The sequence below is a fragment of the Camarhynchus parvulus genome, chromosome 5 (genome assembly GCF_901933205.1).
Source record: "Camarhynchus parvulus chromosome 5, STF_HiC, whole genome shotgun sequence".
Classification (NCBI taxonomy): domain Eukaryota; kingdom Metazoa; phylum Chordata; class Aves; order Passeriformes; family Thraupidae; genus Camarhynchus; species Camarhynchus parvulus.
The window spans coordinates 58,467,701-58,495,331 of NC_044575.1; the positions used below are offsets into that span (position 1 = coordinate 58,467,701).

Below are 27,631 nucleotides of genomic sequence, written 5' to 3' on the forward strand. Positions count from 1 at the left end.
CCGCCCCGGCCCCGCCCCGGCGCTGACGGCTCGGGCCCGGCCCAGCGAGGGCGGAGCGGCGGCGGCGGGCGCGGGAAGGCTCGAACGGGCGGCGGGGCCCGCGGTGAGCGGCGGGAGGGACAGGGAGGGGAGGGATGGCGGGTACGGCCCCACCGGGACCCTGCGGGACCTCTCCGGAGCGGGGACAGCCGCGGGGAACGGGGGTCCCTGCCGGGGTCCGGCGGCGGCGGCTTGTCCGGCCTGCCCTGGGACGGCCGAGGGAGAGGCCCTGGCGTGCCAGGCCCCTCCGGGCCTCGGTAACCCGGGCCCGCATCCCCGCGATGTCCCCATCCTCACGCCCCCTATTCTTGTGTCCCCATCCCCACGTTGTCCCCCTCCTCACGCCCCCTACCCCTGGGTCCCCATCCCCGCAGAGTCCCCATCCCCACAGTGTCCCCATCTCCCATCCCCGCAACATCCCCATCCCTGAATTGTCGCCCTCACAAGTGTCCCCATTTCCTACCCCGTGACCTCATCAGCGTGTCCCTCATCCTCGCAATATCCAATGTCCCCATCTCCTACCCCAGGTCTTTTTCCCGATGCCCCCCATCCCTGTGGCTCCCCCTAACCCCGTGTCCTCATCACTGCGATGTCAGTGTCCCTATCATCCTACATCCCACATCCTTATCATCTCTACAGTGTCCCTATCTCCTGCCCCGTGATCTCATCAGCGTGTCCTCATCTCCCGTCCCCGTGCCACCATCACTGTGATGTCACCATCCCTGCAGTGTCCCCTGCTTCCCTCCCAGTAGTATCTCCATTCCCATGTCCTCATCCCCACAGTGTCCTCATCTCCCATCCTGTGTCCCCATCCCCTTGGTGTTCCCAGCCCATGTCCCCATCCCCGCCGGTGGTTGGATGGGTGGGTGTCCCAGCAGCTCTCACCTTGTCCCCCCCCATCTGATGCTCTTCCTGAAGTGTTTCCCTTTAATTGATGTTATTTCTCCTCTTTTTTCCTCTCCATGAGCAGACAGGTGGGAGCAAAGATGCCATCAAAGCAGAAGCCAATGCGGTACGGCCACACCGAGGGACACACCGATGTCTGCTTCGATGACACCGGCAGGTAACAGCCCCGTTCCAGAGCCAAGAGAGGGCTGGGCTTGTTCCTGTCTGATGCTTTCCCAGCAGTTTGGTATTAGGAAAATTTTCCTCTCTAAAAGAGTGATCAGGCACTGGCACAGCTGCCCAGGGCAGTGGTGGAGTCCCCATCCCTGGGAGGATTTAAAAGCTGTGTGGATGTGGCACTTGGGGACACAGATTGGTCACCTTGGCATTGCTGGGGGAATGGCTGGACTGGATGATCTTAGAGGGCTTTTAAATCTGAATGATTCTGTAAGTTTCTGTATCAGCCACTGCTGTGTGAGATGCTGGGATGGATTTATGGTTCAAGAAATCCTTTGGGTTTTGCCTGTGCTGACAACTGGCTGTGTGACATATTTAGGTGCTCTGATTTTAGAAGTGATTGATTTATAACTTAAATATAAGCATATATATATATATCTCCCCATGTGTATATATATATATATAGTAAGTATTATATATTTAAAAACTCTATGTGCACATTTTATGAGAGTGACTTCATAGATTTTAGCAGAAATCAGTGTAGTGTGGGAGTAAATACGTTTATGTATGCACTAAGAAATTAAAAATATAGTTGAAGGAATGCAATATTGGGATTGCTATATTTTCATCTCTTCCTTGTGCTAGTTCTTGAATGTATAAATACAAACTATATATTTAGTATTGCCTTTTTATAGACTAAAAAGTAAACTAAAAAAACCTCAAACCCTCTCAAAACAAACTCAGAGGATCCGCCTTATATACTGGTTATGGTTAAAGTTCATATTATTTTATTTCTTTCTTAAGTTCATTATCATTGCAAAGCCAATTCATAAGAGATGGTCTGATAACAATCCCTTGAAACCACAAAAAGCCTCGTTTGGCATTCCAAGCAAATGCTTTATAAAGGATGCAGATTCCTGGATGTTAACAAATCCTGTGTCTGTCCACAGCTGCATTGTGACTTGTGGCAGTGATGGAGATGTTAGGATTTGGGAAAACCTGGATGATGATGATCCAAAGTCCATTAATGTGGGAGAAAAGGCCTACTCATGTGCTCTAAAGGTAGGGATGTTAACATAACTCCTCACAGTTGTGGATCTTCCTCCACATTCTGGATCTTCCTCCAGACTGTGGATCTGCCAGCTCAGGGATGCCGCCTCTGTGGGTAACAATAAACAGGAATTACCTCTGACAATTCATTCTACCCCATACAGCTGTGAAGGAATTATAACTTACATTAAACTTCTCTAATGCTTTTTTCCCCTCTTCTTTCTTCACATTCAGTTATATTAATTTCTGACTTTGATCTCCTTTCTGAGAACCAAACCCAGCAGATTAAGCTAATTATGCAGTGAACTTTTTAAGCTGTTTCAGTGTTTTCTCACCATGTGAGTTGCAAGAATTTTCCCAGCATAGGATGTGATCATCAAGTATTAGGAAGAAAGCCAAGAGGTTGTTTTATGTGGGCCTGTGTTAAAGTAAGTCCAAGGAATTATAATCTGTATTAATCAAAACTTGCTTTCACAAAGTGAATAATGGTTTGGTAACACTTTTTTTAATAATTGGTTGATGTTTCACTCTCAAAATTGTTGTTTGGCCCAAAGATGCCTCTGACCCAGTGTCCCTGAAGTGAGGAGAAGATTTATATAATAGAAAATAATTATTTTTACTATGCATGTTCATGTATTTAGCTTGAGAATTGTCACATTGTTTCCTTCATGGCCAATTTTTTTAATATTACATTAATCATAGTGGGTCTAAAATATTGTCTGTGGGGCAATTTTAGAAGGGAAGACTTCCAGAAGCCTTCATCAGTTCTACAGATATTGTGTATTTAACCTGGCAGTGATAAAGAGAAAATTTAAGATAGTTTTTCAACTACTTGTGATTTTGTAGAGGAGTATGAAAGAGGAAATAAATGAGTATTAACATATTTGTATTGTATTATAAGAATTATAATTTGAAATCTTATTCAGAATTATTGCCTTAATTGAATCCTCTTTCTTATGTTCTTTTTAACATACCTCATGTATCTATTCCTCAATACCTGTAAAATCTGTTTTCATCATTGATTTTTAGGGTATTTTGCTGTAGATTTCCCTCACATTAATTATTGTTTCACAAACCAACCACATGACTTGAATGGATTCTCTTAGCAAATCAGTGGCAGAGCCAGAAATTGGTAAATCTGTTAAAGAACAGATGAGAAAAAATCCTGGGAAAAATTTAAAAAGGTGCTCCTAGTTTTGAGGGATGTTTTATTTTTAAGCAGTGGGAGACTTAAATGTCAGGAAATCCTTTTTCAAAAATTACCCGTCATTAATGAAATGCCATGAGGGGCTGTTCTGAGATGTTGTAATCTAGGTAATAAATCTAGTTTATTATATTTTTAGGTTATTCACTACTGACTGCTGCTTCCTCTACTTTCAGGATTTTTAGTATAATTTTATACACCTTAGCAAAAACCCCAACCACAATACTGCCTCCCCTCCAAAAGCACACAATAAAAAGGAAAGTAAGGCATTTCTTTATATTAATTTTAAAATTTTACTACTGTGTACAACTGAGGAATAGTATTGTCACTCAAAGAGGTATTATTTTCCATGTATGGGATAATTATTTTTGTTTTGCACTTTTTAAAATCTGGATTAATTTTTAGTAAACATCTGCCTTCTGTTTTCTGCAAAGAACTGAGCTGTAGTTCATGCACTTCTCTTCTTTCTCTGATGGTATTTAACTGAGAATTCCAGTCCAAGAGTGCCCTCTCCTGATGCTGCAGCAAATCTAAATAGCATGCAAGTTAGTTTGGTTAAAGTGATAAATTATTAAAGTTACTATGCTTGTCTGTATTTTTGGGTGGAAAAAATATAAGTTAAAGAGTATTTCCTGTACTACTTTTACTATTAGACCTTTTTGAAATGAATAAAGAATGAATAAACAAATGAATGAATAAATGAATGAAATGAATATATAAATGAATAATTGGACAAAATATTTGGGACATCAGAGTGGGATTTTTGTCTCTGTGGCATAAATGTGTTTTAAGTGACAGATTTTGTGACTGATTTTGTTGTCAGAATGGAAAGCTGATCACAGCAGTCTCCAACAACACTGTCCAGATCCACACATTTCCTGAGGGAGCTCCAGATGGGATCCTCACTCGTTTCACCATGCCTGTCAACCACGTCACCTTTAGTCCTGATGGCACCAAAGTTGCTGCTGGCTCCAGGTAATGTGTGAGGAAAAGCACTGCTGCCCTTCAGAATCTGGAAATTTCCTCACAGGCTGGTTGTTACCAACGAGGTCATGAACCCACAAACCTCTGAGGGCTGGAAAATGCCTTCAAGGAGGGTGGAGGGGAAGAAAGGAATGAAGAGGAGTTTAGGAAACAATGCTCTGGGAGATACTTGATCCACCAAGTAGTTTTATATGGGAGTCTGGTGTTGTGAAATCATTTCTTTTCTCTAGGAGGCTTGAATGTTTTCAGCACAAGTGTTCACCCTTGTGGATGTCTCCTCTCAGGGAGGGTTTTGTCACTGGGAGCTGAGGACGGTGTCCCAGCTGCTCAGGGTCATGGAGCTGCAGATGAATGTGCACATCTAAAAGTTAGATTGGTTCTGATTTGTGTGAGAGCTTTGAGTCATTCTCTGGCATAAGCATCACTGATCTGCCAAATGATAACAGATGACACTTTCAAGACTTGCCTGAGGGGAATTTAATATGTAGTTTAGTTCTTTTCTTAGGGCAGCATGTGTGTTTTTACAGAATATACTCTAGTCCTTTAACAGAGAAGGCCAAATAGCCAAATAGGTTTTTTGTGGTTTTTTTTTTAGTGTATTTAAGGCTCAGGTGATTCTTAATTGGATTTAGTGAATTCTTTGGGCGGTCATAGCTAATTCAAACTGCCTGCTTGCCTCTCTTCTGGAATTTTGCTCCACAGGGGAGATGGCAGAGATCTGCTTCCTGACTCCTCTAAGTGTGAATTGAACCAGAAAAGCATTTTGGATGAACGTGCTGGACTGTGAGCTCTGGCAGCAGCTCCACCAAAACTGGGAGGCTGGGCAGTAACCACTGTAATCTCCAAATCTGACAGGGATCATGGCTTTGGGCCCTCTGCCAGTGCTTGTTTCTGAGAGAACAGCTCTGCCCCAGGATCCAGCTTTGATTAGAGAGATTAGGCAGACAGCAAACTCTTTGCTGCTTCTAAAACTTTTATAACCCCCCAGAACTCCTGCAGCCTGGCTGGGGCTCCCACATTTTTAGGAAAAAGAGCTCACAAGACTGTCAGGCCACCCCTCAGTGAGGTCTTTGTGCCATACTAAAGGAGAATGGTCAAAGCCATGAAGTGAAGGAGTGCAGCTGAGAAGAATTGCTTTTATTTGTCCCAGATTTCTCTGTTTTTACATGAAATCTTCAAACTTCAGTTGTATATAAATTTAATATCCAACTGGCTGCCAAAGTTCTCATGAGCTACATGAAAAAGGTTAAAAGTAATGGTAAACCCTATAGAATTAGATCCTAAAATGAAATTTCTGAGGGTATTGCAATGAGGTTTCAGAGGGAATGGTACTGGAAGTTTATCACAGGAGCTCATTGTCTTAGAAGTTAGGATTGATATTTTAAGTTAAACTGGAGCATTGGCTGCAATTTTGGAAGAAGGAATGAAATTGTTAAAATTCTCTTATTGTATCTGATACACTAAATAGTCTTAAAAATCCTGTTAAAAAGTCACACAAAATAAACTACTTGAACCATCTTATTTTAAAAGCCACTTGGCCAAATAATTATATTAATGAATATTGGTCCCATTCAGTTGGTAGCTCTTGTTAAATCATCAGCTCTCTGGTATCTGAGCACATATTTTTATTAGATCATGTAGAATATTATATTAAAGAGATATATAGTCTGTGTGTGCATAATATCTTCTTCAAACAACAACCATATTTTATGAACTTTTGACATGAACAAAAATAATTTTCTACTAAAACCAGTCTGGCCTGAGTCCTATTGTAACAATCCTCAAGATTCTCATTTTCCATTGCATCACGTAGTGTTGAGAGCTGTAACTTCCCCAAAAGATACTTAATGCCTATTTTTATTGCCATAAAACAATAGTTTGTCATTGTTAATAGCAATGTTAACAATTTTATGTCATTGTGATCTGCAGTGACTTTATGATCAAAGTTGTGGAGGTGACTGATAGCAGCAAGCAGAAAACATTCCGAGGACACGATGCTCCTGTTTTAAGTCTTTCTTTTGACCCCAAGGATGTTTACCTGGTAAAAATAAACTTTTCTTATTTGCTTTCTGCTTTGAATGTCATTTTCCTTGGGGGAAAAAAATTTGGATATTCTTTTTACCAAAAAAACCAACCAGTGGCTGGGCAGATGAGACAATTTCATTTCATCTGACCTTGCTGGTGATGGAGTCTGTCACAACTTGTTGCCTCCCAGGAGAACTCAGTCTTTGCTTTACTAATCAGTTACTGTCTGTGTTCTTCTAGAATCTAATTTAGAGGAGAAAAGGTGCCTCACTAAAGATATGTAACATCAATTTTGAGCCTCTTTTGGAAATAAATAGCTCACTTGAAGTATGAGGGTTTGTAATTATAGCAGCTTGGAGCTGAGTACAGCTCCAAGATGACAACATTGGAAAGTTTTAAATCTTAAAGTGGTTTAAACAGGGTGGTTGTCTTCTTAAAACTGCCTGTGTATCTTGTGTGTGGCATTGGTTATAGGGATTTTTCAGTTCTGCAGCAGTAATTTCTCCATGTCTTTAATTATTAATTTGTTTACTCCATTCTCTCACCGAGGCCTCGGCGAGCTGTGACGGTTCTGTCAGAGTCTGGAACATTGCAGATCAGGTAAAGGCTGCCCTTTCCACATAAAATCTTTCCTAAGCAATCCAGGATTTCACAGACAGCAAGAAGAGCTGGACTGAAATAACCCTCCTGGAGTAGGATTTTCCTTTTGGGGATGAAATCTAGCTACACTTCACAGAATACTTCTATCTGCTTCTGGGAGAAATTCCAAAACCTGATTATGAAATGTTGCCTGGGTAGCTGTGTTTTGTTCTTCCTGCCTGTGAAATCCCTGATTCCTTCTGTTCATCTCTCCTAATTGGCCAACACTGTAAGTGCCAAGGACAAAATGAGGATAGCAGCTGACATCAGAGTCCTCATTTCAGAATTTCAGCACTGAGGAATTTTGATTATAATAAACAATTTATTAACTGTAGTAAACACATTTAGCCTCTGCTCTTAGAACTCTAAGGAACTTAGGTGAAGGCTTTAATAAGGCAGTTCTGCATATGGATATGGAATTAGTTTTGCTGAATGCCACTGACTGGAATAAGAATCCCTGTGGAATTATTCCTGTAAGTGCAGTTGAAAATATCCCCCCCACACTTGTGGCTTGCTACTTTTTTAAGACACAAGCATAGTTGTGTGAAATTTCATGTTCCAGACTGACAGTGGCTGCCTTCTGGGGAAATTACATTGAGAATGTTCCAGGATTGGGGCAGTTTGATGCATGAATCTGTGCTGGGGTTTGAGATTACAGCCATTCATTCTTTATACAGCTGGGACCATATTCAGGCTGTGCTGTGTCACCTTGCTGCAGTTGATCTGGGTTTGACAAATGCTTTTTGGCCACATTTCTCTATAACCTAAGAATAGATGGGCTCATTTGTTCTGTACTTGGTTAAAAATACATGTTCTGTGATCTTATTTCTGTTACAAGTAGTTTTATTGTCATTAAAATAGTTTCAGGGCTACATTGACAAATTATTTTTAAGGCAGTATGTACTACTGTATTTTTATGAAAGAGATTATTTCAGTTCAGATATATTTCTTCCTTTTGTTTTTTTTTTCCCACCCAAATCCTTTAAGATTTTGTCCTAAACAGCAGATTTTTGCTGAGCTAAAAAGCTTATATTTTAAAATTTTGTTTTCAGACATGCACGACAAGCTGGCTGCTGCTGCAGAAATGTAATGATGTGATAAATGCTAAATCAATCTGCAGGCTTGCCTGGCAACCTGGCACTGGCAAGGTAAGGGGCATTCTTTTATCACATCTTAATCCTTCTTTTGCCTCTGGGTCCAATGGTACAATTCAATCTGGGCAAGCCCAAATTGCACCTCCTGGGAGTAAAGAAAATATTTGGGATGAAGTTCCCTTTTAGGAAACATAAAAAGCTGGAAATGGCTCCTTGTCTAAGCTCCAGACTGAGTTTGGCAGGAGTTCAGCTGTCAACCCTAACCAGCATTAAACAGTCTTGGTGTGCTTGAATAGGAAGGAACATTGTACACGAGGGAAGCAATCAAATTGTGCACAACAGAGCATCAAAGGAGTCCTGTCCTTCTCTGCTTGGAGTCAATTTTGCTCTAGTCAGTAAATATTTCCTCAGTAAGTTCCTCCCTTTCTTTTCACCTGAAGATCAAAGTTGCAGCCAGGTGGGGTCGGTGTCTTCTCCCAGGTCACAAACATCAGGACAAGAGGAAATGGCCTCAGTTTGCATCAGGGGAGGTTTAGGTTGGATATTGGGGAAAATTTCTTCACCAAAAGGGTTGTCAGACGTGGCACAGCTGCCCAGGGCAGTGGTGGAGTTCCCATCCCTGGAGGGGTTTAAAAGCTGTGTGGATGTGATACTTGGGGGCAGGGGTTGGTGGTGAAGATGACATTGTCACATTAATGGTTGGACTTGATGACCTTAGAGGGCTTTTCCAACCTAAGTGGAAAAGATTCCATGATTCTTCAAAATCATTGAAAAGATTCCATGATTCTTCAAAATCCCTGGCTGCTATGACAGTGTTATGTATCAATTTTCCATGGAAGAGTGAATGTCACCCTCAGTACAAATTGTTTCAATATCCATATTGCATAAAACCAAATACTTGCCATTTTTAAATTCTTCACACACGCATATATTCAAAATGTAAGCAGTTGTCTTGCTTCTCTTACAAAGCAAATTGATGGAATCCTAACAAAAACAGATCCTAAAGAAATAACCAGCCAGTAACATCGATGTAGTTTTATGGAAAATGAAATGAGCTGGTTTAGGAATCAGCTATTCAAATCAGATTTATTGAGAAATTGTAACCTGATCAAAAGGAGTTTGGGGAGAGAGGGTAAAGAATCACCTAAGCCTTGTGCTCAGGGCATTGAAAACTATGTGTGTGTGTGTCATGTTGTGATAAATAGGAACCTATAACCTTATGGTGCAGTTTTCTGCCAGAAGGAAATTAAGATTACAGTAAAAACAGGCATGTTTTGCTCTCTGCCTGTGGAAAGCATTAAAGAACCTTGTAATTTAGATTACTTCAGCTTGCTCTCTCAGTTGGCATGGTTGGGATGTTAGAGAGCTGTTAAATCCTGAGGCAGTCACATCTGTGAGGCTTCTGAATGAGGGAAATGTGCTGCTTGAGTGTTCTGTTTGACAGGTAACTTGTTCTAAATGGTGTAATATTTTTCCTTTGAGCAGCTGCTGGCAGTTCCTGTAGATAAAGTTGTTGAACTGTTCAGAAGAGAGACCTGGGATAGTCAATTTGATCTGTCAGATGCTTCCATCACACAGGTAGGTGCAGAAACCAGGGGCTTGTTAAATACTCTGTAATTTAAATGTTATTCTGCTAAAAATTGTCTTCTGCACAGTACCTCTCCCTGGCCCCCTTCTCTTGGTAATTATTGTTCACATTTTCTGTTTAATTTCTCATCCTGTTGCTTTCTGTTGGAAAACAGAGGGCAGAGATGCTGAGTGGTGTCAAACACCTCCATGTGATTCCCCTCCTTCATTTATAGTAACCCACCAGGTCTCTGAAGTCTCCTGGTGACTCACCCACTGCAGCTGAAGAACATCTGTTTCCACAAATTGCTCTAAATACAGAGCTTTTTAGAGAAAATGTCAGGAGTATTATTTCTGTATGGAGCAGAGATGTCACTTGTTCACTTTCTATTTTATTGAGCTGAAATTTAGTAGACCTGACTGTGCCACCTTCTTTCTTTTGGCCTCATTGTGTACTTGAAATTTTTTGGGTTGAAGAGCACCACCTTCTAGTGTTATTAAGATGCAGAACACACAGCCTTGGATTTTAATTTGTGGGTCTGTATGAAGTTCAAAATAAATAAAGCAATGTTTAGTGCTGAGTTTGCAAAATACACTCTGCTGTTTCTGCATGTCTAGAATTGGGTTTTGTTTGGCCTCATGGCACTGTTTAATGACAGAAGATGCATATTCTGAAACAAAAACAGGTGTGCTATCTTAAAGAGTGTTTTTTTTAAACCAACCATTTTTATAATAGTTTTTAAAGAAAAAGAGTTACTTAACCCCATCCCATATACAGGAGGCTGAATATAGTCTGCTAAAGATGATTCTTAATATTTTTATTCCAGAATGTCTGCCTGTTTTAAGCTCCAGAATAGGAATGCTGTGCATGCATTGGTTACTTTTTATTATAATTTGTTTTATTTTTTCCCTTAGCCCTTGAATGTTGTGGTCTGGTCTCCTTGTGGGCAGTTCCTGGCAGCTGGAAGTGTGGATGGGAATGTAGTGGTGTGGAATGTGGAAACCCAGCAGTGCATAGAGAGGTATCCAGTGTTGTTCCATAAATCCCCAAATTCATCTCTTTTTCTCAAAATAGAATTTTATGGTCTTTTCTGTAAAACTTTTTTGTGCAAATGTAGAACTCTACCTCTTGAAAAACTCTGAGATTTTCAGAGTGTTCTGGTTTTTCAGGCACCTTAGGGAAGGGACTTGCATGTGGAATTTGTTCAAATCCCAGAATCTTTCAATCTGTGTATATCTGTTATTATTTTTCAAACTGATGATAGATTAAAGGATGGCTTTGATGGAAACAAATTTTCCTCTCATCCCAGGCCCCAGTAACATGTTTTTTAGAGGGAAAGGGCAACACAGCTCAATCAGTCAGCCATCCTCACCTGTAGGCCAAAAAGGACAGACTGGCAAATGCAATTTGGTTAATTAAAGCTCTTAAAGAACCCTAAATATCCCCCCAATTAAAATTAAAGGTATTATTAAATGAGGTAGAGAAGAAGAGAATTATCTGAATATTCTGAGTAAGAAACATGATTGTAACTGCAGTCTCTATGTCAAGAATTATAGACCGATAACGTAAATAATTAATGGGATGATTTTTGTAAGGATAAAGGGTGGAAAAGGTAGAGGATTAATTTATCAGTTTATTCAAGAGAGACTAATAATGTTCTTTCTATAACTGGATGTTTCTGGAATAAATGAGTGCTGAGGAGTTCCTTTGTCTTCTAAATGTGTATCAGGAAGCTGTTGTTTTAAGAATATGATTCTGATTGATTTTTAAACCTTAAATTATTTTCTTCATAGAAAAGGAAGACTTGCTCTATTTTTATAGCATCTGTTTACTCTGGAGATGACCTATTAATTATCTTATTATGTGTAATATCACTTTCTTGTACTAAATAAAAATTACCACTTTTTGCAATAACTCTTGGAGGGGAAGGTTCTGCCCTGAGGAGCTTACTAAAATCCATTATTTTCATATTCTTTGTAGGATGAAGCATGAGAAAAAATACTCAATTTGTGGACTGGCATGGCATCCTAAATATAAGCAAATTGCTTACACAGACAATGAAGGAAATCTGGGGCTGTTGGAAAATATTGGTGATGTAGAGAAGCCAAATGACAAGGTGCTCAGTGCCAATGACTTCTTGATTGAATTTCATTATTTAGGTTATGTGGAACACTTTGTTTTGTGCTTTACAAGTTCCCTCTTGTGTGTTAATTTATTTCTGGAGTTGCATGTCCAAAGGAAGTTCTGTGCTGATGGCTAATCTGGTTGTAGGTTGCCAGTGCAGTGGCCAAAGACTACAACGATCTGTTTGATGGAGATGATGATGATTATTTAAATGGGGATGTGATTGAACCACCTTCTTCCCCAAAAACTGGAGATCATGAGGATGATGCTGATGACCTTATGCAACCCCCAGGCCATGTGAGACGGGCAGTAATTGATGATGATGATGATAACTCACTAGGTACACAATGAACTGATTTTCCAGAGCTCTTTTACTGGGATGATCTTTTAGCATCCTCTACTCAGATATATTCTGCTTTGTTTTTCCAGAGAAATCTTGACTGTTTTAAATTTTTTTAAACTATATTCTGTCATAATACTGCATGTGAGATTATTTTTTTTTTTTTACTTCTAGATATTGGGTTGATAAAAGCTAGTTCCAGTCTTCTTGAGAAGGAGGATGATGGTGAAGATCAGACTGGTGGCTTTTCAGCTTTGCCACCATCATCTACACAGCGGCCTTTCTATGATGGGCCAATGCCAACCCCCAGGCAAAAGCCCTTCCAGTCTGGCTCCACTCCTGTGCATCTGATGCATCGATTCATGGTAAATCTGTGTGGTTATTTAGATTTAGATGTTGGTTACTTAGATTTAGAATATTAATTTTGTTTTTAATATTGTCCATTTCATGTCACGTTTTAATCTAGTCCAATATTTTTTAATACTTTACAGTGTGAAGCTAAGTAGTGGAAAGTAGCTTTGTTTTCATGCAAGGACTCCATAATGTTTTGGTTTACATTTCAGTTGCTTTAGAAATAAATACTTTGCTTTGAGATAAAATCAAGCTAAGCAGTTTGTGCCTGTGCTACTCAATTCTAGCAAATGCATTTAAAAATTCCTTTCTATGTCAGAACTGTGGATAATTTTGTGCTGTTAAGACTTGTATGTTAATCATTCACTATTTCTTTCTATCTGCAAGTTCTTTACACTTAATTTGATGGGGAGAAAGATGGCTGAGCAGTGAGAGTGAAACTACTTTCTGCCTAATTCAGCTATTTTAGGAACCACAAGTCCTGATTACACAGGTCTCCAATCTTTCTCCAGCCTGCCACCCACTCTGGTTCCAGATAAAATAATTACAACAGGCTGGTTTAGGGCAGTATATCTGATGGATTTAGCACATTTGATTTGATGGGTTTCTTTGGGTGTGTGGTTCCTTCTGCCAGGTGTGGAATTCGGTTGGAATCATTCGCTGCTACAACGACGAGCAGGACAATGCCATAGACATCGAGTTCCACGACACCTCTGTGCACCATGCCACTCACCTCCCCAACTCCCTGGGCCACACCATGGCTGACCTCTCCACTGAAGCCATCCTGCTGGCCTGTGAGAGTACAGAGGAGCTTGCAAGGTAAGTCATGGTCTTGCTCTGCAAAACCCACAATAGGGAGCTGCTTTTAACTTGTTTCAAATATTTCGGCTTTTGTTATCGGCTTCTATAGATTCTGAGCTTTTTGGGTTTTGATCATGCTTTTTATTTATGGGTGTCTTGGTTTGAAAAGCCAGGTGTCTGCTAAGGAAGGCAGGAGCCTTCCTTGAAATGGAAAATGTAAACCCCCTCCCTCTGAATTATTATAATTTTGAAAAGGCTCTCAGGTGAAGATATGGGAGCAGGAATAACAGTTCTTTACTAGGAAAACTAAAAATACAAATGCAATAGTACAAACAAACAAAAAAACCCCAAAACAAACCAAAAATACACTGCCAGAGTCAGACCATGCCCTGCCCCCTGTGTGTCAGGGGGTGGCACAGCCCCATCCCATGGGGACTCAGCCCTCCTGCAGTGCCAGCTGTGCTGCTGCTGGAGCAGGGATCCTGCACAAGGGGGGTGTTTTCCTCTGCAGCTCCAGGGCTGCTGCAGATGGGCCTGGGCTCCTCTGGCAATGCAGGGCAGCAGAAAGCTGCTCCTCTGGCAATGCAGGGGGCAAAGGCTGCTGTGCTGCTCCAGGCTCAGATTGGATCCAGGTAGGAATGCTTGGCTCCTCCCCTGGGCGCAGCATCTCCCCATGGGATGCTGGAATTGGATCAGCCATGCAGGGACACTCAGTGGCCATGGACAGCAGAGATCTCCTGGAGGGAGGATTGGCTGTGGGAGAGATAAAGAAAAAACTGCCCCATGAACAGAACATAGCTGCCCCACCTCTGACAGATGAGAATAGAATACACACCCAGCTAAACCTGAGACAATGGGACCACTCTCAGTGGAATTTTAGCTTCCACCTACTTGAAGCCTTCAAGCATATTGAAAAATGTAATTTGTTTCTTAAAAATTTCTTCTTAATTCCTCTTTCAAATGTATGTATACTGGAAACTTTACACAATGCAGGCTCAAAGGAACTGAACAACAATTTTTCAGTCTGCTCAGACCAAAGATCAATCATAAGGGTTCAGCTATTTCTTTTCACACTGTTGCCAAGGAGATATTTGGAGATACCCATAAGAATTTCAAGTGTGAAGAAGACAAGTTTATGAAACCACAGAAAACCACAGAAAGATTTAAGCAGCTGGGCCAGCTAAACTCTGTTCTTGCATTTAAGAACAGTTTCAACAGTACTTTATTGTTGGTTTCTGTGGAAATATCTTGAAGAAAGAGCTTTTTTCTTATTTTCACACATACAGCCTTGTGGTAAGTTGAAAAGCATCCTCTAAAAGTATTATCTGTTATATATTGGTTATCTCATTTTAAAAATGCCAGTGTTTTCTCAATGTAAATGGGTAACCTCTCAAAAGGCATGATGTCTGTGGATTGGTCATAGGCAGTTTTCAGTTACTAAGAACTGAAATTTCTAATGTTTTTTCCCTTTGAAAAATAGCATAACATGGCTGACTTCTAATGAGGGCTGATATTCAGGGTGCCAAGGAGGTCATTTACCTACTTCCATCTAAAAAATCTCCTCTCAGACCTTTCAACTCTCTCTGCTTCAGGCTTTAGAGACTTTAAATCTACAGTGCTGGAGGTCAAGCTGGCTCTTCAGTTTTTGAATAATAAGAGCAACACCTTTGCAAATGACCACTTGAAATTTGTAGTGCCACCTGTAGTTCCATCAGAGATCTCTGACAAAAATTTGTTATACTGGTGTATTTTCAGATATTGTATTTACTTCATGTTGAGATGTTTGTTGGTTCTTTGTCTCTGCCTTAGCAAGCTCCACTGCATCCATTTTGGCTCCTGGGATGCCAACAAGGAGTGGACTGTGGATGTGCCAAAGGATGAAGAGATTGAGGCCATCTGTCTGGGTCAGGGCTGGGCTGCCTGTGCCACCAGTGCCCTGCTGGTCCGTGTGTTCACAGTTGGAGGAGTCCAGAAGGAGATCTTCAGTCTCCCAGGCCCAGTGGTGTCCATGGCAGGACATGGAGAGCAGCTGATGATTGTTTATCACAGAGGTAATTTTCTCCCTTTTGTCTTTTTTTGAACTGGGATTGTTTTCAATCTTCACCTCTCACTGGCTTCACACACTGGTTCATTTGTTTGTAATCACCAGAGAATGTTTTCTTCTTCTTTTCTTCATGGTGTTTGTCCTTTTCCTCTTCTGGTGATGCTTTTACAAGCACATCCATCACAACCCACAGACCTGTGACTTCTGACAGCAGAGCCTGTGTTTGATATTGGGATGCTGAGATTTGGGGAAGGGGAGAATTTTGCAACAGTGAAATTAATAAATTAAATTTGAGTTTCAGATGTGCCAGAAGGAATTACTACAGGAAATTAAGGAAGTTGTTGTTATGCACATCTTGTGTGTCCAAAATATCAAATAGTTGTGTGGCTGACAGTGATATCCATGGGTAACACTGCATTAGAATTAATTTTTTATTCAAAACTAATTTAGCCAATTCTTCTGTTTTCTAACACAATCATTGAACAACTTCTTCCTAGGTACTGGGTTTGATGGGGACCAGTGCCTTGGGGTACAGCTGATGGAGCTAGGAATGAAGAAAAGGCAAGTTTTGCATGGAGACCCTCTTTCTCTGACAAGGAAATCCTACTTGGTGTGGGTTGGATTCTCTGCAGAAGGTATGAAACACCTGCATGAGAGAAATACTGACACTGCTGGGGGGATTACAGGAAAGCTGGAGAGGGACTTTGGACAAGACAAGGAGGAATAGCTTCAAATTGCCAGAGGGATTTTGGGATTGAATTCTTCCCTGGGAGGGTGGGCAGGCCCTGGCACAGTGTGCCCAGAGAAGCTGTGGCTGCCCCTGGATCCCTGGAAGTGTCCAAGGCCAGGCTGGAGCAGCCTGGGATAGTGGAAAGTGTTCCTGCCATGGCAGGGGGTGGAACAAGATGGTTTTTAACATCCCTTCCAACCCAAACCATCCTGTTATTTTATGGACAAGTTTGGCTAATTAATAACCTTTCAATAATGTAGATCTTAGGAACTGGACTTTTTCTTCCAATCTCCTCAACAACAAAATTCTATTTTTCTATTCTTTCAATATATTTGTCAGAAATCTTTAATATTTTCCCATTCAAATGTTATCAGAACTTGTTCTCCTGATTGCTTTTCCTGCTCAGCCAATAGAAATAAACTCTGTTAATACACCATAAGAGCACCCCAACCCCTTAAAATTAGTAGCTTGGGAGGACCTTTTATAATAAACATAAAAAGTAATTGTATAATAGCTGATTTCCTTTGGGAATCTGCCCAAGCAGTATAAATAAATTCGATTTCTCCATAAAATGTTTTAATTTTGAACCTGCCAGTTGACCAGCAGTGGTGCTGGCTGACAGAAGGTGGCGCATCTCTCCAAGGAAACTGCCTTTGCCAAACTGATTTCTGCTGCATTTGGGAGAGAGGATGTCTATCTGAAATATGTAAACCATCATTTCCCAGCTGTACCCACCACTCCCACCTGGCTGGGCTGTAATTTGCTGCCTGTCAGAGGAAATTCTCTCATTTGTCCCAAACAGGCACCCCTTGTTACGTGGATTCCGAGGGAATCGTGCAGATGCTGAACCGAGGGCTTGGCAACACTTGGATTCCAGTGTGCAACACCAGAGAGCATTGCAAAGGGAAATATGATCATTATTGGGTCGTTGGCATCCATGAAAATCCCCAGCAGCTCAGGTCAGATAATTCATGCTTTGTTTGTCTTGGTCTTCAATCCTAGAGAATCCTTTTCAATCCCCTTTTACAAAACTGCAAACTTCAACTGGTGCTGAAACAGGTGCCTGGTAAATATTCACAGCAAATGGTAACTCCCCAAATTGAATTCTGCATGGAGGATTCTTTATTAAACTGGCTTTGAGTAACTCATTAGAGTTTTCTAATTTGTGACTGATTAATTGGCTCAGAGGTGTGTGTGCAGTTTATTGCAGTTTTTGCTAGAGAAACTTTCTGAAGTTAGGGTGGCTGTTAGAAATCTACTTCTGCTTTTGATGGCTTTGGTTGTTTTTCCTTTTTCTTCCCAAGTTTTTGGGGTTCTTGGTATCTTTTTTCTCCCTGAATGTTTTCCCCTTTTTTGACTTTGATAAGAATCCCATCCTATAACTCATCTACATCATCAGACATAGATAAATCAGAGCTGTCTGTTGTTACAGTAATATTTAAACTGTGGCCTTGAAGAACCATTTTGGATGTAAAATTGCTCAAATATTCAGCTGAAAGCTAACCATTTCTTTATAAAATGTTATACTGGTGTGTCTAAATAACTGTTTCTCTTTAGTGTGACTTGTGTGCTGGACATTTTGTTGCTAAGCTTTATTTGTAGCAGTTTTTATTCAGTGGTCTGTGTCCTTTTCCTACCAGGGCAGAATCCATCATCTCACATATTTTAATTGATATTTAGACTCTCTTACTTTACAGGCATTTGTAGAGTTTGGTGGGAGACTGAATTTTATTTACACTTATGTGGCTGCTTATTTGGAATAGGGGAAATAATTTGATACCTCTGTTAAAATGTCACTTCCCTGCCTGTTTCTCCCTCCTAATCATTATGTTGGCCTCCAGAAAATTTACCAAAAATGTGCAGGTCACATCACATTGATCAGATGGTCAACTGTGAGTCTCTCATCCTGAGTTTTTCCTTCTACTCCAAGAAGGAGAGTGCTGCTCTCTGAATTGTTAAGAACATTTTACTCAAAGCCAGCAGCATAATGAAGATAAGGAGGGGGGAGGGTTGTTGTAGAAACACCACATGCCTTAATTAAGAGATAGCCAGAACACTGATGCTTCCTGTTCTTTTTTTTCAAGTCTCTGGAACAGCAGCTTAGAAACCCAGATGTTTTTGTCAATGCTGCATTGGTGCTGCAGGAAACACAGCTCTTCCCCAGTCAATGGTTTGCTTAAGTGATTGTTACCAGAAATTACTCCTTTAAATATAGTGAAGCAAGAAGTCTGTCCCTTCAGTTGTTCAGTGGTTTCTGATTTTAATATATTGCATTTACTCTTTGTAACAGCGGTTAAATCAAACATTCTGTGAGATCAAGATCAGAGTGTGTTATGTGCCACATTTGGAGTTTAAAGTGTGAACAAGAGCAGCGTGTGCCTAGCTGGTTTTGAGCTCTTTTCTTGCTTGCCATGTAAAGATAACCCTTTTTCATGCAATCTTACACATTGCTGTGTTTAAGCCATTGCTACTTTCCAAAGGACAAATCCTCTTCAAGCATCTTCTTGCTGCTTAGGAGACCTGGTTTGGATGTGGAACACGGGTGAGTGTGGCTGTGTTTTGTTTCTGTGCACAGGTGTATCCCCTGTAAAGGAGCCCGCTTCCCTCCCACCCTGCCACGACCTGCTGTAGCAATCCTGCCTTTTAAACTTCCTTATTGCCAAGTGGAAACAGAGAAGGGACAGATGGAGGTATGGAATGGTGTGGAGTCCACAGCTGGGAGGCTCAGGTGTCCCTGGAGTGGGGGTGATACAAGAGGAACAGTGCAAACCCCAAGTAAAACACGTGGCCAAGGGGTTATTTGGGTTCAGTGTTTTGTGGAACTTCTCTGGTTTGGTTCACAACTGTTCCTAGAAGAGCACAAAACAAAACTGGCAGAGCTGATGCAAAGTTGTATTTACACATAATCTGTCTCTGACCACTGAAGTCTTTCTCACTCTTGTTTTTTTAGTGGGTTGTGATACCAGATTTGAGGATCCCAGTCAAGATGCCCTTGATTATGTCTGAGTTTTACTATTTTAATCATAACAAAATTTTTGAAAGATGTACTAAGTATCCAAATTCATAATCACTGAAAACACAGGTCTTCTGGCTTGGCTTATTTAGAGGCTGGTTGGAGCAAGATGTGCCTGTGGACAACTTCTAGAAAAAAACCTGGTTTTATTCTTCATTTTTTATTGGTTCAAGTATTTCAAACTTGTTATGCTCAGCTGTAATGCACAAAAGAGAAATGAACTTAAAATTCTAACCTCAGCCTTTGAACAGTTGAATGCTATTTGAAATTTATTCTCTTTGATAGAAGTGTAGATAAAAAGTTTCAATAGTGAACACTCTGTCATTTTTAATGAATTCTCCTTCATTTGGTTAAGTGTTTTGTTTTTTATCTAATAGTTTGCCATTCCTCCCTCTACCCAAAATAATAGGATGGGAATGCCAGGAACTGTTGATTTGGCTTGAGGGAATATGTGTAGGTAAAGAAAAGTTATTCTAATACATCTGATGAAAACATACTGGTTTTGAATAAGTTTATAATTATTTTGAAAAAGGCTAGCCTGGTCTAATAGCCATACTTGCATTATAGTTTCTGTTTATATGTCTCTCAGGTAAACTCCCAAGTTTACTGAGTTATTCTGGAACACTTCCAGCTTGCTGTGGGACAGCAGATAAAATAACTTGTTCTAGAATTGTCTATCCTGATAGTACATTGGTCAACATGTAGGTTTCATCCTGCTGTAAGCCTGTAATATAAATCAAATTCAAAATATATGGCAACTATTTGGATCAGTTTGTATAAGTGTGGTTGTTATCCATCTTTTCCTTGATAGCATTGACTTGAAGGAGAATTGTCTGCCCCTCACCCTCATTATCAGAGGAAAGAAATATTAAGGAATAAGTGAATAAAATCCATTGTCTAAATTATTAGACATTATGTTATGGACTATTTTTCCCCTCTGAATTCCAACACTCATCCTTCTCCCTTTTTTTCAGGAGCAGTACTGGCGTTCTGTTTTATTTCACAGCCACTTGGATTACTTGTCAAAAAATGGATATGAATTTGATGAAAATGCTAAAAATCAGGCAGTGAAAGAACAGCAGGAACTTCTAATGAAGCTGTTTGCTGTAAGTCCAAATACATAATAGGAAGAATCCCTGAGATTTATCCCTGAGACTGGAAGTGCTAAGGGCCAGGATGGCCAGGGCTTGGAGCAACCTGGGGTAGTGGAAGGTGTCCCTCCTCATGGCAAGGGGTTGGAATGAGATGAGCTTTAAGTTCCCTTTCAACCCAAACCATTTTATGATTCTATAATTTATTTGTGGATGGCATCTGATGTAAATGCTGATGTGATTCCTCTTCTTAGGAGTCTGGCTGGTGATTGGCAATCCAGCTGGTTCAGACTGACAAAAGGCTGGCTGCAGCGTGAAGCGTGGGGGCAAGAAGGAAATAACAAAGCTTTTTCTTTGATCTGTAGCTCATGATTATTGATGTCTTATCTTTATTCATTCACTCCACCAAGACCTTGATATTCTACTCCTGGAGTCTTGAGGGAGCTGTGGAGTTGAGGTGTGTGACTCCCCAGGCTCCCTCTCTTGCAGCTCTCCTGTAAGCTGGAGCGCGAGTCCCGCTGCGTGGAGCTGGCCGAGCTCATGACCCACAGTGTGCTGAATTTGGCCATCAAATACGCCTCCCGCTCCCGCAGGCTCAACCTGGCCCAGCTCCTCAGTGAGGTGGCTGTGGAAAAAGCCTCAGAGCTGGCAGCAGCACAGGAAGATGAGGAGGAGGAAGAGGATTTCCAAAAGCGCTCGAGCGCTGGGTAAGGCGAATTTCCGTGGCTAAAAACTGGGATGGGTTTTGCTGCTCTGTTAAGGTTTTGATGCATTTCTGTAGCCCACAGTTTGCAGGGTATTTGTGGGTGAAGTGACAGCTTGAGTTGCTCTGCTTGGAAATGATAATTGTGGAATGGCACATCCTTGCTGGTGTCTCGTGAGGGTTCATTAGTCCCAGGATACCAGCACAGAGGGAAATATCTGCACTCCTCACTTCCTGTGTGCTGTGTCCAGCAGCCTCAGAGCCAAAATAGACTCAATGCTAAGTTGCTCTGACTGGAATTTTCTCTTCCCACATTTCCCTACCTTTGGTTGACTCCCACCTATTTTTTTTCACCTCTTTGTCTCAGTCTCTCAATCTTGATTCATTCCACACCTGTCTTAAAATCCTATCTTTCTCCACCCATCCCTTTTTTTTAATATCCCATCTCAGTTTATTTTATTTAGTCTTATTCCCTCCTAACTAATCCCAGCTCTTCAAAGCTATGGAACATATTACAGGTTGGCTTTGCATTCTTTTTCTCTTTGTGCTATCAATCTTCCCTACCTGCATCTGCTTTGTATAACATGGTGAGGCAAAAGGTGTGTGTTTGTGTTTTGGCAGATTTTTTTTTAAATTGTTATGGGGTTACTTTTAAACTTATTTTAATAACAATAATAATAATAATAATAATAATAATAATAATAATAATAATAATAATAATAATAATGTATATTTATATATATTTATTTATATCATAGTTTTGAAAGCAGTGTCTCCCTATAGCAATTTTATGTATGAAGTTTGGAACTAATTTAAGCAAAAGGAAGTGATAAGTCCCTGAACTTATCTGTAGCCTTTCCCTTATTCTTCTGTGTTAAACTGCACAGTCAAAACTAATTTCTAAATATTCTGGCTTGTTCTTCTGGATCCTGTGTGGAAGCTATAATCCCATGTCTGCAGCTTCAACCGCTCTGAGGGCTAAAATCCATCACAAACACTATGTTGTTCTTAGTGCCAGAGTAATCTAATACTGATTGTTTTGGTTGAAAGAAATGGGCCTTTTGTTTATATTATACAGATCTTGGTAATTGGCAAATTTTAGGAGGAAAATGCAAGAATTATACATCCTACTGTATTGGGAATTTAGAGAATAATTAGATTAAATGTTCAAACTTGATGCCTTCAGTATGAAATTATATATCCATGTTTTATATATATATATACACACATACATATATATATATAAATACACATGTACAGGATATATGCGTATATAATATACTGTGTGAGTATTCATGGATGCAGAAAAGTAACCTGATGATACTGGAGGTATATTGTGTTTACATGGAGATTAGAGAAGATCTTTAATATTTGCATTTATATTTGTTGCAAAGGGTTCTGGCAGTAAAGTTATGGAGTGGTTAATGAATCTTTAATCATCACAGTTTAATCAAGGTCTAATGCACATAAATGCCAAATGTTGTTGTCCTTATTGCCTAAATTAGGTAAATGAGCTGGCTATCTGTTGTCTTCAGTTTTCTTTCTGACTTGGTGACCATTTCCTTTCTGCTGAATTCCTTCCTTTAGTTCCAGCAGCTCTGCCACCAAGTGGGGGCAGCTGCCAGGCAGGAATGTTCAGCAGGACCAAGAAGTGGAAGATGATGAAGAAGAAACTGATGCCTGTGAGGAAGCAGAAGAAACCCCAGAAGTGCATAAAGAGAGTAAGAAAAATATATTCTCTGAATAGACTGGGAGTTATCCAGCTAGCTTTTGCAGACTTAATAAGGAATTAAGTGGCTCCATATTCCAGCCTGTGCCTGCAGTCACTGCAGAGAAGATGTGTGTCATCTGCTGTGTCACAGATGTGTGTGCTTTGTGCTCAGTATCCATTAGAGGGGCCCTGGGGCACTTTTTCCTGTTGCCTGATTTTATTCCTAAAGGACTGGCTCACCTTCTAATCAGTTACTTTGATTTCAGCTCCAATCTTGCAGGAGGTAGATTGATAGATGAGTAGTTTGAGCACACTTTAAGGAATAAGCTTAAGGTTTAAGAAATAAATTTACAACTCTAAATCAAGGTAGAGGTGACAGATGGTTTTGTAAAAGTGTTTGTACTGTCTGATAATTTTACTATAATCATGGAATCACAGAATGGTTTGGGTTGGAAGGGACCTTAAAGATCATCCAGTTGCAGCCCTGCTGCCAAGGGCAGGGACACCTTCCTCTAGAACAGGTTGCTGAAGCCCCATCCTTCCTTACTAGTCAGCTTGGTTTGATTTTTTTAAAAAGAATTTATGCTACGTTATTTTATTGTATTTAAATATGTTCTTCTTTCCTTTTTCAGAAGAGCCAAATGGTTTCTCCAAAGGTGTCACTTCAGCAGAGGTGAATACTCCAAAGCCTGGTGAGTAAATAATTCATTCCAGGATAAAAGGATGACACCTTTGTCATTCTTCACAAATCTGCTCCTGTTTTTTATCCTTTGTTCTCCCATTACTACTTAAATTGGCTACATAACAGTATTGTCAAATGGTAAATTCACAGAATCATGGGATGGCTTAGATTGGAAGGGACCTTATAGCTCATTCCACCCCCCTGCCATGGACAGGGACACCTTCCACTATCCCAGGCTGCTCCAAGCCCTGTCCAGCCTGCCCTGCTCACACAGATTGTTTTTAAGAGGTTCCCTATTCCTGTCCTCACTACCTAATGGTGTTCACAACACTGTTCTGATTGCCCCAGCTATGCCAAATGCTGAATCAGGGCCAGCCTGGCTGTGCCATGAAGGCTTTCCTTGGGACAAGGGACAAATGAGAGCAGTGATCAATGGATTTGTTTCACTACTCACAGGCACATTTATTACTTGCAAAGCAGAGAGAGAAATCCTGAGCTAGAGCTGTGAGTGTGGGCAGGCAGGGGCAGAATGTGACCTCCAGCAACCTGCCAACCCTTGAGCAAGAATAATAGGAGTGGAAACGGATTTGGGAGTGGAGGAAGTACTGGGTCTTCCTCTGGGTTTGTATTTTAAGCTGTTGGTCCTGTGTGGCATTTCTGATAAATAAGAATAGCTGAGCACATACAGCATAACCTTCACAGGGTTATTAAAGTGTCTTTCTACTCCTCTAAAATGTGCACATTGCCTCAAAGATTTGGATATATGTGTGAGTGCACATATTTTTACATTCTTTTTTCTCTCCTCTGAAACAGCTCTGGTTGCATCCAGCAGCAGAGGACGAGTGAATCCATTTAAGGTAAGAATTTTGCAGCTTCGATTGTGATGCTCTGAAAATCACAACAGATTCTGTCTGGAGTTTCCAATATAATAGATACCTTGGAGGGGAACATGACAGAAAATAAATAAAACACCTATTTCTTTGTTTTGCTAGGTGTCATCCAGCAAAAAGGAGCCAGTGGTCCCCTCAGGAAATGTTTTAGACAATATGACCAAATACTCAAAGAAAACATCTTCATCTGCCAGTCGAGCTGCAGACAAGCAGAACCCTCCAGTTATAAAGCCTCTGACTCCCAAACCCAAGACCAAGCAGGTAATGTTTGTAGTCTTTCTTGCATCATTTCAGTGAGGAAAGAACAAAAAACTGAATTTTACCAGCTTTTATCAAGTATGAAACCCTGTGAGTAAAGCAGCTTAGATGGCAGAATTCATTTAAGCATAGTGCAAAGACTATGACAGCACATAAAACAGCAGGAAAAAAATCAATTGTAGAAATTAATTTCTGTACTGATCCTTGTGCTTTTATTTTAAATAATGTAAACATCTGCTGTGCTGAATTGGATGGACTAGATACTCTATTAATGGAAGTGATTAATGTGTCTTTAGGAAAGGCTTGGGGTTTGTTAGGCTACATGGTACATGTTGTGTGAGAGTGAGGTGATTTTACTTTTTTCTTTCTTATTCTCCATTTCTGTAGGCTTCAGCAGCCTCCTTCTTCCAGCCTCGCACACCTGCAACTAATCCTGGTGAAAAAACAGTGGAAGAAAGAGAAGAAAAAGCAGGAAATGAGTCCCAAGAAGTCAAAGTCACTGCACAGGAAAACACTGAAAACAGAAGGTGAGAGACACTTGCATCTCAGTGCCATATTCCAATTTTGATAGAAATGCAAGTCCAAAATCTGTTTTATTTCTGAAGATGTTGGACTTGCCACAGAAATATAACATGAAGATTAAAGTTTAGCTCACAAGTTGTCACAGTTGTGAACCCACTTGAAAAATATGGGAGGGAATAATAAATGAGCTGTTCAAAATATAATTTTGGTGCTCTAAGCAACAATTTTTGTGCCTTGATGCTGCTTGTAATGGCCTTTGATAAATGAAACCGTGCTGCTGTGACATTCCCAAGCATAGGAAATAGTGGAAATTTCAACAGCTCTAGAAAATCTCAAAGTCTCAAAGCTAAGGATCTTATGTGAAAGAGAAAAAGCTTTATTTTGGTGGGTTTTTTTAAAAAGAGAAGGTCAACAAAATCTTCAGTCACCTGAGGAGCTCATCTCTTCCTAGCTGAGGCTCTAATCTGTCTTGTTCCTGGGAAGCAGATGTATTTCCTAACAACCCCAATCCTCATGAAACCTGCATTATTACAGTCATGTTTCATTTAGGCTTCATTTAGCTGAGGAAGATGAAGGTAATTATTACTCATTTGGACTGGCATTTTTTCAGTTAACCTTTACAGATGATGTTCCACAACAAGTGGTAAGGAGAGCTGTGAGAAGGATGAGCTGAGCTAATGGATGTGCTCTATTTTTAGCTTGATGGGACCCTGTCAGAAAGGAAGAGAGCCATTATGCTTGGTCATTCTAAAAATGTAAATCTCCATATACATATATCACACTTTCAATAAAAATGCTTGACTTGGTCTTGCCTTCAGCATGTTCTCAGAGCATCCTGCAGTGGGAGAGAGGAGGCTGCTGCCCTGAGAGGTCTACTGAGAGCAAAAATACCCACTTAGGTGCTGCTCAAAAATGCTGTTTTGGGAGGATGTGCTTTTCCTATAATCTTCTTAACCAGACAATTTTTGTGTGCTTGCTTTAGACCAAAGACAGGTTTCCAGATGTGGCTAGAAGAGAACAGAGCAAACATTTTGACAGATAATCCTGATTTGAATGAAGCAGAAGTAATAAAAGAAGGAATGAGTCGATTTAGAATGCTGACATCAGAGGAAAGGATGGTAAGAAAACATTCTCTAATTCTGTGGGTTTGATAATTTTTTTTCTCTCCACTGAATCCCTGGGTTATTTTCTGTTAGGAATTTTTTCTGGAATCCTTCTTTATGGATTTCAATTTTGAATTGTGCCATGATCTATGACATATAATTTGTGAAAATATAAACTGAATTATAAACAATATTAGAAATCAATTTTTCCAAAGTGAGGCTTGTGAGAGAAATGTAATCAATGAACCAGTAACAAAAGGAATGAGTTCAAAGTCACATAGCCAGGCTTAATTCACTGGGGATTAAATTTGTTCTCATTTAACTTGTTGAATCTTTTGGGTTTCTCATTTCTCCAGAAAGACAATTAAGAGCTTCAATTTCATATACAGTCTCAAAAGAAATACAGTTTTGAAGGAGAATGTTGTTAGAAGAAAGGAAAGTGAAGAAATAGTTCCTTACTTAATCCCTGTTAGTTCATCACAGGAATTATTTCAGTAGCTTAAAATCAGAGTAATAATGTGTATAAAACAAAGTGATGAGTTTTGTGACCTAATTTGTAATTTTCTGTTCTCCTTCAAAGGTGTGGACTGAGAAAGCAAGAGGAGGAAGAGTCAGTGACTCAGCAGAAGACAAAAAGAGGAAGCGTCCCCCAGCTGAGGAAGATGAAGTGAAGAAGAGCCAGGAGCAGAAATCTGAGGACACAAATGTATCCAAAAAATCCAAGCCTTTAGATCCATCCACAAACAACAGATTGTCAGCTTTTGCCTTCAAGCAGAGCTAGATGAAATGGTGCCTTCTCAGTGTCTGTGTTCTGAAAGAATTCATGGAAGAAATTCCTCTGTGTTGAGGAGTTGGCTGCCATGCTTGAAGAGCACTGGCAAAAAGAGTGCCTGGCTCCAAATAGTCTGTTAGAAAGTGGTTTATTATCAAATTTTGAGAGGAATATTGAATCCCCTCCCACAATCTTTGACAAGTTCCTGCTCATGGGCCTGCTCCCTGGCAGCACACCCTGAGCAGAGCTGTGTGGCTGTGGTACACCCTGTGTGCCCTGATAGCTGTGATATTGGGTGCTAAATCAGATTAATCCTTCTGGGGAAGGTAAACTATGTCCAAAATCTGCCCTGTGGTTTTAGAGAGCCAAAATAATGGCTTCCCTACCATCCCTACTGCCTTGAGAGTAAGACACTCCAGGAAATGGGTGTGAGGGGGAGAAAGCTGAACACCAGCAACATGTTCAGCTGCATCTTCAACACCTGTGGCATTGGCAGAGCCTGATATGGGCAGGGGTAGAAAACCAGAGCAGAAACTGAATTAGAAAGGTCAGCTGTGCAAAGCCAAACCATTCCAGACTGTGCAAATGTGCTTTCCCAATCCCTGCCTCAGCAGGATCCAGAAACTGCTCACAACTTGTAATGTTTCTAACATTTGTGTCTGTAATGTTTGTCTCTTTAAATAAAATGGTTGTTTCTTTGTTTAAGGTGGTAGAGTCTTCTTTGCAGTTGTAATTAAAGTAAACAGATTTCTACCAACCAGCCCTAAGGCAGTCAGTTGGTTTTACCCTGCTCTGGAGACAGAGCACTATGTCTAATAAATGTATTTGAAGC

At 40.5% G+C, this 27,631-nt stretch overlaps 1 protein-coding gene across 1 annotated transcript; it reads left to right on the forward strand.

The window, feature by feature from the left end:
• The first annotated feature begins 54 nt into the window (after positions 1–54).
• Positions 55–27,501, forward strand: WDHD1 (WD repeat and HMG-box DNA binding protein 1). The gene is made up of 26 exons (XM_030950402.1): positions 55–103; positions 1,010–1,102; positions 2,052–2,163; positions 4,179–4,330; positions 6,269–6,380; positions 6,914–6,964; positions 8,056–8,151; positions 9,583–9,675; positions 10,579–10,685; positions 11,645–11,780; positions 11,936–12,128; positions 12,303–12,493; positions 13,114–13,298; positions 15,090–15,331; positions 15,822–15,959; positions 16,857–17,013; positions 18,630–18,744; positions 20,042–20,173; positions 20,648–20,865; positions 22,449–22,582; positions 23,205–23,264; positions 24,068–24,111; positions 24,247–24,405; positions 24,790–24,929; positions 25,907–26,042; positions 26,608–27,501. The coding sequence occupies exons 2-26, from the start codon at positions 1,026–1,028 to the stop codon at positions 26,806–26,808; spliced, it is 3,381 nt and encodes a 1,126-aa protein (XP_030806262.1). The 5' UTR covers positions 55–103; positions 1,010–1,025; the 3' UTR covers positions 26,809–27,501.
• The last annotated feature ends 130 nt before the right edge of the window (positions 27,502–27,631 follow it).

Excerpts from the sequence above, each read along its gene's own strand:
- WDHD1 (XM_030950402.1), top strand. The coding sequence starts at position 1,026 with ATGCCATCAAAGCAGAAGCCAATGCGGTACGGCCACACCGAGGGACAC. Across the intron at positions 17,014-18,629 it reads GAAAATCCCCAGCAGCTCAG|GTGTATCCCCTGTAAAGGAG; the intron begins GTCAGATAATTC and ends TTCTGTGCACAG. Across the intron at positions 24,406-24,789 it reads CCAAACCCAAGACCAAGCAG|GCTTCAGCAGCCTCCTTCTT; the intron begins GTAATGTTTGTA and ends CCATTTCTGTAG.